The following is a 15,161-nucleotide window of genomic DNA, read 5'->3' on the forward strand; positions in this document are numbered from 1 at the left end:
ACGTAACTAGACGTTTAAAAGTTTCGATAGAATATATCCCGGTTCTCAGGATTTATTTTTGGATTTTTAAGTGTTTTAGATCTAAGTTGTGGACGTTCGACCACTAGGCAGATTATTCAGATTATATTTTAAGAAAGCTAATATGAATTTTGAACATCAATTAAAACGTGCATGCCTTGTAAAAAAAAGAGTCAAGCATACAGCAAATTAATTTTAAGAGACACATACCACTTGGCACGAAGCCCTTTGTATCTGCCATAGCAAGCCATAAAAGTCCATGGGAAGGCACTGGAATATTTCAATTGCATTACAAGAACTCGTATATTGCGAACGTCTATAGATTCTAAAATGCGATGTGTTGTTATAACTGGAATGTGAATTAAGCAAATATGGGCATTCGCTGAGGTTGATGACAGTGGCAAAAGGAATAAACTTTAAACGCTCAACAGCATATGGCCAGCATGAACCGAAGAAAATACTGCCAAGATGGACCGACTTTAATGCGAAGAAGGAGAAGAACAGGTTCAAATAGCAGAAAGTTGCTTTTAGAATTCTACACTGCAAAAACTACATACATATCGTGTAGTGATGTATACACATCCCAATGCATATTTCAGTTTGTGGCAAAAAATGCATGCAACTTGTAGATTTGTGTGTTGGCAACATATGTGCTATGAAGATGGCGTGTACTAGTGTGTTGTCTCAGTTGTTATTGCTGCTACTGATGTTCTAGCCAAGGCATATGTAGCTCAGATTGCCTATAGGTACACATAACTCTCGCACACAAACACGCCTTCTATGTAAAGCAGCTGCAATTAAATCGAACCGGCGAATGGTTGTGACCGGTGATGTCTTCCCTTGTCCATGTGGTGGAAGTCGTCGCTCTTTCTTTCTGGTGTGATCGCGTTTAAAATGCGCAGCAACGTGTAGGTTGCATCGTCAACCGGGCGTCCTGCCATAGCGGCAAAAGTCAAAGCGCACAGAAAGAAGCAACAAAGGCAAATAAGAAGAGTCAAAGAAATATTGCTTTTTCCTGTAACAGGTGCAATTTATACCACAGTCATAAGAATGCACACTCAAGATCAAATTTGACCCGGACTGGTCCCAATAAACTTCGCGGACAAGCCACATCGATGAAAATTCCAAGAGTGGTACAACCATATTTTAAACCCTATTTGGGTGACAAGACACAGGTTAGTTTTCTTCGAAATTAGTTAGAAGGACGTTCAGGAACCGCGCTGTTTCGACGAGATCGGATTATACAGAGAAGATTGTTGTTGTAGTGTTAGAAAATTAGAAATTCTTGAAGTAATTTCGAGGAAAGGTGCCAAGTTGGCAGTCCTTGGACGGATAATAATCCGGTGCCGTTCCAGTTACTTAGGCCCGACTGTCGTGTGAACGGAGGGGTGTTAAATAAGTTGGATTCATTGGACATGCAAAGGGATGGTTATATTCACACATGATTGTTGTTGTTGTTATAGCGGCAGAATTCTGCCGAGTTGACAGTCCTTGACCGGATAAAAATCCGGTCCGTTCGGGTTACGTTGACCCAACTGTCGTGGGAATCGGTAAAACAGGATCTCATTGCACGCAGGACATATATTTAGTCTGTCGGGGTCAGATTATGGATAGGTAGGAGTTGAACCTGCTAAACTATCCAGAACGAAGTACCGCCAGGGTCGCTCTAAATTCACGAGGCAACTGAAAATCTTCGTCTGCAATGGGTGGTAATTTAACTCCAAATATGGCTTTCACTGAAAAGGAGTGGATGCTAATGGTTCTACTGAGAATGGCGTTCAGTGCGTGTCTGAAGTTCGTAGACTGCTCGGTGTATTGCTCTATAGCGTCTATGTAATCAAGGATCTATTGAGGTTTCGAGGATACGGTTCCGCTCTAAACAGATAACAGATGTTCTCAAATATATGTTCATGTGACTGAAAGAAATAACAAAACCTTTCGAAAATCAATTGCAGTACCCCTATGCCTCATAAATTTTCTTATCTGTGACCGTGAATTCAATAGCGCCGATTGGCTCAAATATAGGTATGTAACGGCTAAGTGCACCCGTTATAAATTTTATATGTAAACATATATGTATGTAAATGATATATTTATGTATGAGCCCGAAAGTTTATCTAGTATGGTGATGAATAATTTTATTTCTGCCTCAATAACACTAATATAATACAAACATACAAATATTTGCTCGAAAATTAGTTATAATGCACACCGACTTGATCTCTGCAATATTTTATACCCTCTTTGCATAATTGTTAGTATGATAAAATGTAATGTTTTAGAAACTAATAAATCAATAATAAAAAATGGTAAATGACTCACCGCTGCTGCATTACGGTTAGCGGCAGCAGCAGCCGCGGCAGCATTATTCATAAATGGATTTTGTGGCAACATGCCCATGGCGGCGGCGGCAGCGGCCGCAGCAGCATTTGGTGGTTGTCCACCGAAGTACACTAGCTCGCCAGGTCCGCCAGGTGGACCGGGTGGTCCCGGTGGCTTTGGCACACCGTTCATGCCCACACCTGGATGCACCCCCGGATCGTACATATTGCAATTGCCTGCTTGCATGCCGGCTGGCATTTGCATGTGCGGTGGTTGCATGCTTGCTGCAATAGCGGCAGCCGCCGCAGCAGCTGCTGGATTATTCATGGCATGATTCAGTAAATTCGAACCGAATTGTTGATGTGGCGTCATTTGAGAGGGGTGTGGCGGCCCATGTTGTTGTTGTTGATGCTGTTGCTGCTGTTGTGAGTGGGACATTGGCATCTGTTGACCACCGTTACCACCATGTTGCTGCTGTTGTTGCGCCGATTGTTGATGTGCCGGGTGTGGCGGTTGTTGTTGTTGTTGCTGTTGTTGATGTTGCTGCTGCTGCTGTTGCTGATGTTGTTGTTGCTGCTGCTGCTGCTGTTGTTGATGTTGTTGTTGCTGCTGCTGATGTTGCTGTTGTGCGGCAACAACCTGTGACATCATATGATTGTGCTTGGCCACAGCAGCAGTATGCATTGCCGCCATGCCAGCGGCAGTTGCGGCTGCACTTCCACCGCTCACACCCATCTGACCAACACCCATCTGAGAGGGTCCACCCATCGATGGATGCATACCACCATTCGTACCGATACTACCGATGTTGGCGCCCATACCAATGGGGCCAATGGTGCCCGGTCCACTGCCTGGTAATGCACCTGGTGTCACACTGCCCGTGTTCATTTGCGGCGGTGGATTGTACTTCCATTTATCGGGGTTCTACAATGAAAAAAAGATGTACATCAATTAAAAGAATTATAATTAAATATAATAATATATACAATATATGTAAATATATAAATAATAACTTCGTAATCCGTATCGGACCACGCTCACAAAACGCGAATAAAAGAAAACCTATAAAGTAGCACAATCAAGCACTAAATTAAGATATTTGTACAACTATGATTTGGCACAGAGGGTCGCAGTTGAAAGGAACACCAGTCGTTTCTCTTTTTCGCAAGGTGGCACCAATTGGAGATTCCAAGCGAAGCCAGGTCCTTCTCCACCTGGTCCCTCCAACGGAGTAGAGGTCTTCCTCTTCCTCTGCTTCCCACGGCGGGTACTGCGTCGAATACTTTCAGAGGTGGAGTGTTTTCGTCCATTCGGGCGACATGATATAGCCAGCGTAGCCGCTGTTTTTAAATTCGCTGAACTAAGTTAGTATCCTCGTATATCTCATACAGCTTATCGTTCCATCGCATGCGATATTCGCCATGGCCAACGCGCAAAGGACTATAAATCTTCCGCAGAACCTTTCTCTCGAAAACTCATAACGTCGATTCATCAGATGTTGTCATAGTCCATGCCTCTGCACCACATAGCAGGACGGGGACTCTATAAGTCTGTTAAGCAACCCTATAGGCTCTATAAAATGTTTGATAACCTCGCCCACTCCACATATAATGTTTCTGTTAAAAGCTACTAAAAGCGCGATAAATCAATAACTAAATACAAAGGGGGCTTTATAGGAGCCGGGTCAAAATAAGACGATAGCAGTGGCACCCTTCAAATTGAGGTGAAAACCCATATATGAGGATCTATATGTGGAATGCTATATCCGCTTCTATGAACATTAGTGGTGCACAAACTGCTAAGGAACTTGGAAGGCAAAGTCCCTAAGGTAGTGGCATATGCGGACGACATTGCCATCTTAAAAACGGAAAGATGTCCACAACCTACTAGCAGTATTATGACCACCACTCTCAATGCAGTCCAGAACTGGGCATCGCAAAGCGGGCTTGGGGTTGTTCATAAGGAAATATAAAATTCCTCTATGGAAGTTCTCTTCTATAAATGGGACACAACTCTCTCTTACTAAAGTCTGCACCAAGTACCTTGGGATAGTCTTGGACAGCAAACTGTTGTGGATGCACAACGTGGAAGAAAGAGTGAGGAAAGCTAGCATTGCTTTATATGTGTGTGGGCAGATGCTCGAAAGAACTTCTCCCTCTCTCATGCACTGGTGCTACACAGCTATTGTTACACCAATTCTGAATTACAGTGCAGTAATATGGTGGACTGGCGGAAGGAGAATTTACATATAGAACCTTCGGGCATAGCTCGGTGGGTAATGGCGGTTGGGCAAACACCGACTACATGACCCCACTTTTCAACTGGAAAAGAAGGTTCAAAGTAAACATAGAAACAGCACTCGAAAATAGACGATGGAGTTAGTGCGGGAACTACTAAGTAAGGTATAAGGCAATCTTTTAAGTTGCCGGACATCTGCAGTATATTTTAAGCTGAGGTCAGGCAATTCCAGAGTCAACATCTACGTAGACAGCCGAATAAGTAGTCAACTCAGTAACCTCGTACCGCATATCAGCCAGAAGTGTTTTAGGAAGTAGGAGAGCAGTGGAAAGTGTTGCCAGAAGTAAACAACTTCACTTCTACTGGGTGCCAGGACACACAAAGGCATCGTGGGCAATGAAATAGTGGACAAGATTGGCAAAAATGGTGTACAGCTAACATCCGAAAAAGTGGTGAAGAAAATTAAGACCCGTTGGAACGAGCGACTAGGGTGCAAAATTGCAAAAGTCATATGCAAACCGGTAGATCGGAAGTACACAAAATTCCTGTTGGCGGTCGATAGTAGAGATTTTAGGAACATGATGGGAATACTAACTGATCACTGTCTGGTGGCGATACACGTCCTCCACATGTGCCGCAGTGACAAACCTACGCTGTAAGCATCTGGGGTCCGCACAGCATAGTACACTGGAAGTAGTATCGACAGTGAGACTGCAGAGTCTGTTAAAATTCGCATCCTAAACAATGACTACTCCTCTTAGACTTAGCAATGCGACGACTCAAGAGTGCAGATAATACATTTTTCTGAGAGCTATACGCTACCAAACGGTTTGAGACGGCTTAGTTGTTTTTAGTATTAACCATAGTCCAATTAATAAATGATTCAGAAAGCTTGCCTAAATAAATTTATGAGGACTTACTCCGTAAACACAAATGGCTATCGATAAATTAATATTTCACGCTAAGTAACAGTTGCAAGAGACGAAAAGAAATTATTTTGCGACTAAAGTCAAAACAAACATTGCAAAGTCTAACGTCTCCTTATGACCACAATAACTTTAAAAAAGTTGAAAACAAAGTCTCTGAACAACTAAAAAAGGTAAAAGATGCCAGTTTGCACAAAGGAATGGAATGAAAACGCATACATATTGGAAATGCAGAACGAGGAGGAGAGAAAAAGGTGGCCGCTCTTAGTTCATTTGGCGCCATTGTGCCTTAGGTGCTGCAGCAGAATTGTTTTCGCAGGTTGCTATTCATCGAGACGATGACGAATTATTGTATGTAGCTGTTCACATCTGAACTCCACCGAATGGGTGCATATAGTCTGGTTAATTTTGTTCAGATTTTGCCTTCTCTGGATTTCTCATGTTGATGCATTCTAGCACAAACACAAGGAGACGCAGGCAGCATTGCTCATTTACGAAGAAACTGATAAAAGGGAATAAGCGTAATGAACTATGTAGCTCACTTCCAACAAAGTTGCGACCAACACAAGTGGATCCCAACGGTTGCCGGCAAATATGAGAGGAAGCAACTATAAAATGTACTCTATGTATGTAACACTTTACGTTCTAATATAATTTTAGATGAAAATCTGGTTATCAAAAATCAAACAAAATACTTAATTGTCCGTTTTTTTATTTATCCGAGTAAAATCATCTATCTTTTATTATTGTTTAATTTTATTCCCATATTTCCTTGGCATCTTTCCAGATGTTGCGTATGTCGACACTTAACAACACCAAAACTTTATTATGTTTTAATGTGTATGCTGTGATCGCGAAACACATATTTATTAAGGAAATATGCATATGGAAGAGCATGAACAGGTATTTAAAAGCCATAGAGTAAAAATACACAGTTTGGTGTTAAATATACCATCTGATCAAATTTGACTCGGACTGGTCAATTTAAGCTACGCAGGCAAACCGAATCGATAAAAGTTCTTTTTGAAAAAATTAGTACATTCTTATGTTAAGTCTCCTTATTCTGAGAACAAGTATTTAAGTAGTAAAAAGCATTCGATAAAGGTCCCACAGTCATGCGAATCGTCGATGAAAAAAGTTAAAGAAATAGTGTTTGAAAATCGTCGTGAGGTCATCAAAAAGATAACAGAGAATCTTAACATCTCTTATGTATCAACTGAACATTTTGGTTAATGTTAAAAAAGTGAAACGTGTAAATTCTTCTCTCGTACCAAAAGCTGACTTTTTGCAAAAACGACAGCAAATTGAGATATTCTTAACAACGTAGTTGGGGACGAGACGTCCATCTCTTCATTACTTTGGACGAGACGTGGGAAGTATTTGAGTTTGTCGCGGTTGTCTAGGGGTGATTCTGGGAATGAGAGAGTGGTGATTGCAACTGTAGAACCCACAGGGGCTGCTGTCGTACTGTGGTGTTGTCGCACTGTAGCGTTGTCTGGCGAGGTTACTGTAGGGCTTTGCGGAAGCAGACTCCTGCAGCAAGGGGCAGTGTACCAAACACTCCACTCACGCGAGTTGCGTGGAAAATATCGGGAAGAGACAACATCCAGTACAAGAATTGCGCTTAACTGATGGGACGTTCCGAGATATGGCGCTTTGCCACAAGGAACAGACTGTGCGACGAACCAAGTTCTCTAAGTAAGTAAGTTATATGGCGAAATAACAGCCCTTGGCCAGATAAAATCGAATAATTTCCAGTAACGTACAACCGTCTGTTGTTATTGCTTTAACGGATGCCTAATCCCCGTTAAGATGGTAAAAATTAGCTAAGTTATCGTCGACGTCATTTTACGGAAGGCCCAAGAAACGTGCTGTTTCGAGAGGGTCGGACCAAAGGGAGAGGAGTTGGTGGGCCTACAAAGAGGTGGCCAGTTTGACACGGAGACTCATTGCATTCAAGATATATATTGGATATAACGGGGTCTATTCTAGATAGGTAGAAGTTTAATCTGCTACAGTATCCAGCACGAAGCTGCGCAAGGATCACTCTCGTTTATCGCGGCAACTCGAGCTCTTCGGCTGCAATGGGTGGTGGTTTGACTCCAAGTACGCCATTCCCTGAAAGGCATCCAAGCGACCATATTGGTGCGGCGTAGTTAAGGACCGGCCGGCCGATTGCCTTGGAAGTTGCCAACAACGTTTTTCTGTCCTTTCTCCATAGCGACTTGAGGATTTTGTTGCGGCTCTGTACGTGTTAGGTTAGGTTCCGTGGAAGCCCCAGGAAGCCAGAAAGCTCGGAGAGATAGCCGTTTACTCAGTTTTGAGTCTTTACCTCGAGATTGTACGGATGATTGACGACCCTTCAAGTAGTTCATGATCCACCTTTTCAATCTGGAACATAGTTTTTTCGTTGTCCTGCAGTAGCGTTGTATGACTGACTGTGTCAAAGACTTTTGACAAGTCCAATGCTACGAAGATAGTTCTCTCTCAGGGTGGTTTCTGGTTAAGGCCACGAACTGTCTGGACATTTATGACGCTAGAACCGACTGTCGCTCAATGACTCCCTGCACGATTCTGACCACCTCTTTTAATGCCAAATGCCCCATTTATCTAAGACCCTTCTCCCTATGGTCCGACCCCGCTGAAATGTACCGTATCTGGCGCCTACCTTAAAATGACAACCAACCCAAACCTTAGCAAATTTTGAAGGCCATAATAAAAAATTGTATGAAAATACATGAATATTTAGGTTTTTGGCAATCCGGATCGAATTTGATCAGATGGTACATTGAAATGGTGTAATCATTATTTTTGTTTTAGGGTATACATATGTACAATGCTAAAAATAATAATTTCAACCAGACTAATAGCTAACTATGAGGCTCAATCAGATTTCACACAGACAATTAGAACGACATCCTATCATTTCAAAAGGATCCGTTCGAGAACACACGTTGCATCTATAGTTTAGGTGTTTGGCATGCATTTTTATTTAGTCAAAGGCTTTTCAAGCAGTATTTCTCGAGATAATTCCTAAATTTTTTCTGCCGGTACAACAACATAAAATAAATTAAACGGTATTATTTTGGTTTATATTATGGACCGAAGCTCAAAGTCAAACGTCAAATGTCAAAAATATTAAATAATAATTGCATGTATTTTGAAATATAAATTTAAGCATAATTGGAAAAGAAAAATAATAATAATCGTGATAAGTTCAGAAATGTGTACTCACATCAATAGGATGTTCATCACCGCAAGCCCAACGTTTCTGTGCAAATTGAGCAGCATATTCAGCAGCAGCCATGTCGTGCATGGATGTGCCGGGCGGTTGAAATATAAAGCCGCCAGCTGCCTCTTCCTGCACGCGCGGAATACTTTGGTCGCCGCGCCCATTACGATCATCGTTGCCACCTAATAACTTCATATGTTGTTGCTGCTGATGAGGCTGCTGCTGCTGTTGTTGTTGTTGTTGATGATGATGATGCTGCTGCTGCTGTTGCAGTTGCAGTTGTGATTGCGGCGTTGCCGGCAGTGGCGGTGTTAGCAGAAAATTAGGTTGCGATTGTGTCTGCTGTTGTTGCTGCTGTTGCTGTTGATGCGGTAAAAGTGGCGGGAAAGGATGATGAAAGCCGCCACCGAATGTTGTATGCAGATTAGGATGATGATGTTGTTGTTGCTGCGGTGGTTGCTGCTGCTGTTGAAAAGATTGTTGCAGATGGTGAGGCTGATGGTGAGGATGATGATGGGGCGAGAGCGTTGGCGGTGCAACCGTGGATATGGAAATCGTGGGCGTTGGTAACAGCTCTATTTTGACGGCTTTTACTTAACACACGCACAATAGCCAAATAAAATTTGAAGCACTAGTATTTCTTTTCGATTGATAATAAGCCGATTTTATTACTTATTAACTTTTTGAGCTTTACAACGCGGGAAATTAGAATTATTTTTTACTTGTATGCGTGTTCGAAGCTTAAACAACCGATTTTTAATCTTTTGCACACGGAATGAATAAAATCAAATGCTGTTAAATACCATGGATAATAAATGCGACCTTAACACACTATTTTTACACTTTCAAGACAATTTTTCTTTGAAACACAAACATTTATTTAAAATGTTGGATAGCAACTTTTTTATCGGCGTGAAGATGTAGCTGATGTGATTTTCGATTATCCTCGTAAAATTGCAGGAAACCGTTACTGCTTTTGATATTGATATTTTTAATTTACAAATGCTTGAAAAGCTTTAATACACTTATTTATCATTTACTTTTTTCTTTGCTTTATACAGATGCGGTTGATAAAATAGCTCATAACACTACACTTAATGTTTGTTTACAATTGATCCAATGATATATGTATATATATACTTATTTACACACAAATATTTTACAAATGCTTTTTCTCGACTTAAACACAATTGAGATCCTTTTTTTCAGCTCACCATACACAATTAAAAACAACACATGTACACTGAAAGTAGAAGATAATACGGAAATCATATAAGTCTGGTTATCTATAAAAATATGTACTATTATTTAAAATAAGAAAGACAGTAATAATTACATTTATTTAATGATTTTTTTATAATACTAGCCTAAAATACAAACTAACAAACACAGCTGTTGTCAAAATAATTGCAAATTTTATAGAAAAATTGATTTAATTTTTTAAATTTATTTTTCTATTTTACATCATTGTTGAAAATCAAAATAATATGTTGTTTGTAAGTTTGTGTACTTACACACTTTAATTTTCACAACATTTATAAGCAGCATTTTCCTAATATTGAAATTTAGATGTGCCATCAAATGTAAATTAAAGCATGATATATGTATGTATACAAATACAAAATTTATATAAGAATACTAACTTTGTGTGCTGATGATAATTTTTTAAAATACCAAAACGAAATTGATAAATATAAATACAAAAGTTTGTTTTAATAATTATTTTAATTTATGAAGTATGAATTGTTTCTAATTATTGAAAATATAATGCATCTATTTTACTACTAACAGTTATTCTTCGTAGAGCTAAAAATTACTCCGCAATAGTATACGATCTGTTTATATCAGACAAACACCTAAGGGCAAAATAAATAATAAAAACTAAATGTGAAATAACATTAAACTGCGCAAGGAGTCAAAGTAAAAAAAATACGCCACGAGCATAATAAAAAGTACGAGAAGTACAACTACAAAACACAGGGTAACAAATAGGAGAAAAGATGCAATATAGAGAGGATTCCAGAAAATAATATGTTAGGATGTGTATGTCTATTCAAAGCCAAATTTGAAGTTAACCAAAGGCATGAGAACGAAAGATAGGAAAGGAACATTTGTTGTAAATGCAAATATACTGCTGCAGCAGCCGGCTTTAACACTGATAGCGTTCGTTGAGCGCCGCTAAAAAATCAATCGAACAAACTGAAAGTCTCGCAGAACCAGCAGACAACAGACTCAAATGACATACAGGACTTGTCGGTGTTGAGGCGGTTTCCTATCACTTGTTATTATTTCATGCTTTAGCCGCAGAAATGGGGATACGAGAGTTTCTGACCAAGTCAAATACGAGCGTATATATGATTTATATACATGTACATATGTACGTAAGTAGAAACCGAAAAAGAATCCGTGAACGAACGAACCATAGCCTGTAAGCACAAATGTTACTTACAAACGAGTAATTATTTATGTATGAATAGAGATACAAGCGGGATAATGCTCTCTTAAATCAATGTAGCGGACACATAAAAGTTTTGTTTAACTTTGTAAGGCACAATGTATTTCCATTAAATATTCATCAATTTTAGCAAAATCTAAATTAATTTACTTTATTCAAGATTTTGTCGATATTTTTATATAACTTTTTTTTTTTTTTTTATTTTACCTTTTTCTTTATACGCATGGCTTAACGCTCATTGTTGTTTGATCAAAGGATTTTGGAAGGCATATATATGAGACTTTGCGAGTGTATGGGTACATTCAAATTCATCCACTTTATAGGTAATCGCCCGTGTATTGCTGGTGTTCGGTTCAACCGCGTGTTGTTTGCTCGTTATTTCGCAATTTGTAATTACAAATATATACCCTTCAAATTTTTAAAATTTACACACAAAACTTTGTAGCACAAATGTGTAAATAATTTTCGGTTTTACACAGATTAATTATTTGTCTTGCTCTTGATATTTGATTTTTGTTTATACACAATAGATAACTCACACAAAATACTACTGTTGATAAATTTGCACTTGACGTAGAAATTACAAGAAATTATAAACGCTCGTTATTCTGTTTGCAGTCCGGGTATGGCAATGACATACAAGAACGAGCGCGACTGACAATGCAACGAAGCGGCATTTAATTCTTCCTGTATCTTAGGTTCTTATTTATTTTCTTAACTTATATTTACACTTTTTAACAAATTTACACACAACACATATAAAATTTATTAATTTAATTTCTGATAAAAAAAAACTATTAATTGCGATGATTATTGAAGTTTTAGGCGATTTTGCATTTATTACAAATTATTTACACAGGATGAAATTGAACTCGTCGCGAGAACACACACAAATTGTTTCTGTTTCACTTTGTCTTTGGAGGTGCGTTTCATTGCGACAGCAGAAAGCAGTGTTGCGGTCGTGGTTCACTCATTCGTTGTTTTGTTCGCTCGTTTTTCCATTAACTAGCTTCGGCAGTTATAATCCATTTCTCACTTTTATTGAAATTCCTTTTTGTGCGCTCAATTCTCTCTCTTTTTTTGCATACACTTTTCGCATTATCCTCAACTCGCTCGAATCAGCCCAACATTGGCAAATATTAAAATATACATATATATTATATATTTGTATGTAATATCTAATTATATTACCACGCCTATAAAATACTTAGCATTATAAACGACATCAAATAAATAAAAGGTCAGATATTTTATAACTATTTTTCTTATGGATCATTAGGCAGGAATAGTTGGAGAATTTCAGTGTACTCGCCCATTTAATATGGTTTGCTCGCTTTTTCTACTGTGTCGCTCGCTCTTTTTCCTTATTTCGTTCTTGGGTTATAGGAATATGCTCAATCTTCTCTTTTGCCTTTCCTTGAGTTGCTTTTAGTGCTTATTTTTTGTTGTTGTAAAGCGTACACAACACTAATAAAATAAGCGGACATATGAGGCAAACACAACAAACACAAATTTTGTTAAACACCGACAAATTTGAAAACAAATAAAATAAAAATAGGAAATAAAAATTAAATTGTAGTGTTCGTGTGAAAGTAATGTAATACTTTAATATTAGTTTACACATGCCTATGTACATATATTTACAGTAATTAAAACACAAATCTAGATTTCAAATATTAACTTCTACATTTTACAGAAAATTGTTATATTGTTTTAACTAAGTTTTATTCAGAAAATTATTTATAAATATTCGGCCACACTTTATTTGAAAATGTATTTTACCCTGCAACCGTACTTACCATTTAGTTTAGCTGTCCTTCCAATTCATGTGTTTTCTTTTGTGTTTATTGACTTATAGGGCTATCGTTTGAACATACAAGTGACACAAGATCAAACAAACTTTACCCTGACGAATTTAAAAGCACACTTATATTTCAAGTTTAATTTATTTTGAATATTTTAAAATTCACTTCACTTGAGCTTAGATACCGCAGATTGTGTTTTTTCACCTTTTACTGTATTATACGTTCTTACAGTTATGTTCGCGGAATTTGCGGATGTGCACAAAAGTTTCCAATGTTTGTTCCTGGTATTTGCTTTAACATATAATTACTTTTCACTTTCTTCTTTTTATTAAGTTTTTAGTTATTCAATTTTCAAGAGCCTTCTCAAAACAAATTTTCATAAATCATATTACTTTTATTATAATTATTTTCGGCGTTTTAGATATGGTCTTTACTTATACTTTAGTTCTTATTGATATTTGCAAAGAAACGCGACGAGAGCGACAGCAACAACACATTGCTTGCTGCTAGTACTGAGTATACAAACAACACAACACTCAAGACGTACAGAAAATTACAAATTCAACAAAGTTGTTGTACATATTCTTATACAATTTATACACAATGATTAATTACTGTATCAGTGAATAGTGAAATATTTGTAGGAATACACAATGATAATACTTTACTATACAAGAATTTTCCGCAGCGGCGTGAAAAGTTCTACTCGTGTTGCGAAAATTCTTTACTACTCAATTTGCAAACACTCTGTGTTTCTTTGTTTGGTAGTGCTGCCATCCCTGCGTATTGCTATTTTTGTTAAAAAGCAATGATTAAATGGCATTCTTAAATACTGCCAGACCGGCTATCCGTGTGTAGTGAAATATTTTTATTTCAAGCCGACTGTGCTCAACTATTCATTATACCCTGCACAGTTCTGACCCTAATATTGATAGTGGAATCAGTAAAGCATATAGCAAATAAGATAGCTTCATGGTGTGTCCTTGGAATCAATCATGATTTAAGTAAATAAAAAATCACACCTTATATCGGTCGCGTTCTGAAAATTCAGGAAAACTTATGTAAATATGATTGTTGTCTTTCGCCACATTACTCAAATAGTAGTAGTAGTAGTAGTAAAAAAAATCAATTAGTTTTATACACAATATTAAACTTGTTAAATATTCAAACAAATTTGCATACATATAGAAAATTAAATGAATACAATTTATGAAAAGTATTTCTACATAAAATTACATATTGCAGAAATCGTAAAATTATTTTTCCGAGGGTTTGTCGTCAACAACTACTTCACCACTTTGTGTGGTTTTATTCTCGATCCTAGGACGCCCTCGCGGTTTTCCCGTTGGTTTATAGGGAACTCCACCCTTGCTGGGTCTTCCACGTTTCTTCGTAGGTTGATTATCGCCAGTTTGTGTTACTTTCAGTGTAACGTTCATTTTCGATTGCAATTTCTTTGGACGTCCTTGCCCTCGACCAGTGCGCACAATATTTAAATTTACAGCGCCTGTAGAGGGTCTTCCCACTGGGCGACGTTCTTCAAAGTCGGGTTTTTCATCACAATATGCTGCAGAAAATGCAAATAAATCTTGTAATATGCGAGTATATAGCATATAATTATCTGTACTTACAATTCTCACTGTCGCTGCATGGTTTCTGCTTTCTCGGCCGACCACGTCGTTCAATACGTCCAATTGACTTCTCTTGACGGCTTTGTAAGGTTTTCTTTACAACTTTGGTATTCGTGACAATATCATCATTCAATTCCGCCGACAGATTTGAAATTTTCGGTCGCCCACGTCCTCTACCAGTTGCAATGATTGGATGTGTAGTTTTCAATTTGCCTATTTTTCGCGGCCTACCTCTGCGTGGCGCCATTTTGTCAACAACAGTTCCTGCATTGCTGTCGGTATTTACCAAGCTGATTTGTTGATTTTTGGCAGTACCTCGTTGCATTTTATTTAATATTAATGAAAGTTTAACTGACGTAAAATTTATTAAACAAATAATATACTCTTTAAATTCAACTGCAAACTCGTTTCAAATAAACATTTTAGTTATGGTCGAAGTCTATTTTACATTACTTATTTTTAATGAAGCAGAGGCATTTCGCCGGCAATTTTGCTATCATATGCTGGAATTAAGTAAAGTGATGCCACCCTTTA

General features: G+C 38.1%; 2 protein-coding genes across 3 annotated transcripts in view; both read right to left on the reverse strand.

Moving 5' to 3' along the window:
• Nucleotides 1–13,723, reverse strand: part of LOC126751425 (maternal protein pumilio) — a 466,406-nt gene extending 452,683 nt beyond the window's left edge. The window contains exons 1-3 of one of the 2 annotated variants that reach the window (XM_050461680.1): nt 12,991–13,723; nt 8,740–9,979; nt 2,341–3,264 (exon numbers count right to left, since the gene is read on the reverse strand). In XM_050461680.1, coding sequence (XP_050317637.1) covers nt 2,341–3,264; nt 8,740–8,931 — 1,116 coding nt within the window. In that variant the 5' untranslated portion in view covers nt 8,932–9,979; nt 12,991–13,723. Of the gene's footprint in view, nt 1–2,340; nt 3,265–8,739; nt 9,980–11,398; nt 11,943–12,990 lie in introns of those variants that run through there. The other variant, XM_050461681.1, reaches the window with a different exon arrangement.
• A 402-nt stretch (nt 13,724–14,125) lies between these two features.
• On the reverse strand, nt 14,126–15,129 carry LOC126758025 (chromosomal protein D1-like). The gene is made up of 2 exons (XM_050472012.1): nt 14,628–15,129; nt 14,126–14,563 (listed from the first exon to the last, which is right to left on the reverse strand). Exons 1-2 carry the CDS (start codon nt 14,950–14,952, stop codon nt 14,253–14,255), a joined length of 636 nt encoding a protein of 211 aa, XP_050327969.1. The 5' UTR covers nt 14,953–15,129; the 3' UTR covers nt 14,126–14,252.
• Between the last annotated feature and the right edge of the window lie 32 nt (nt 15,130–15,161).

The sequence above is a fragment of the Bactrocera neohumeralis genome, chromosome 2 (genome assembly GCF_024586455.1).
Source record: "Bactrocera neohumeralis isolate Rockhampton chromosome 2, APGP_CSIRO_Bneo_wtdbg2-racon-allhic-juicebox.fasta_v2, whole genome shotgun sequence".
NCBI lineage: Eukaryota > Metazoa > Arthropoda > Insecta > Diptera > Tephritidae > Bactrocera > Bactrocera neohumeralis.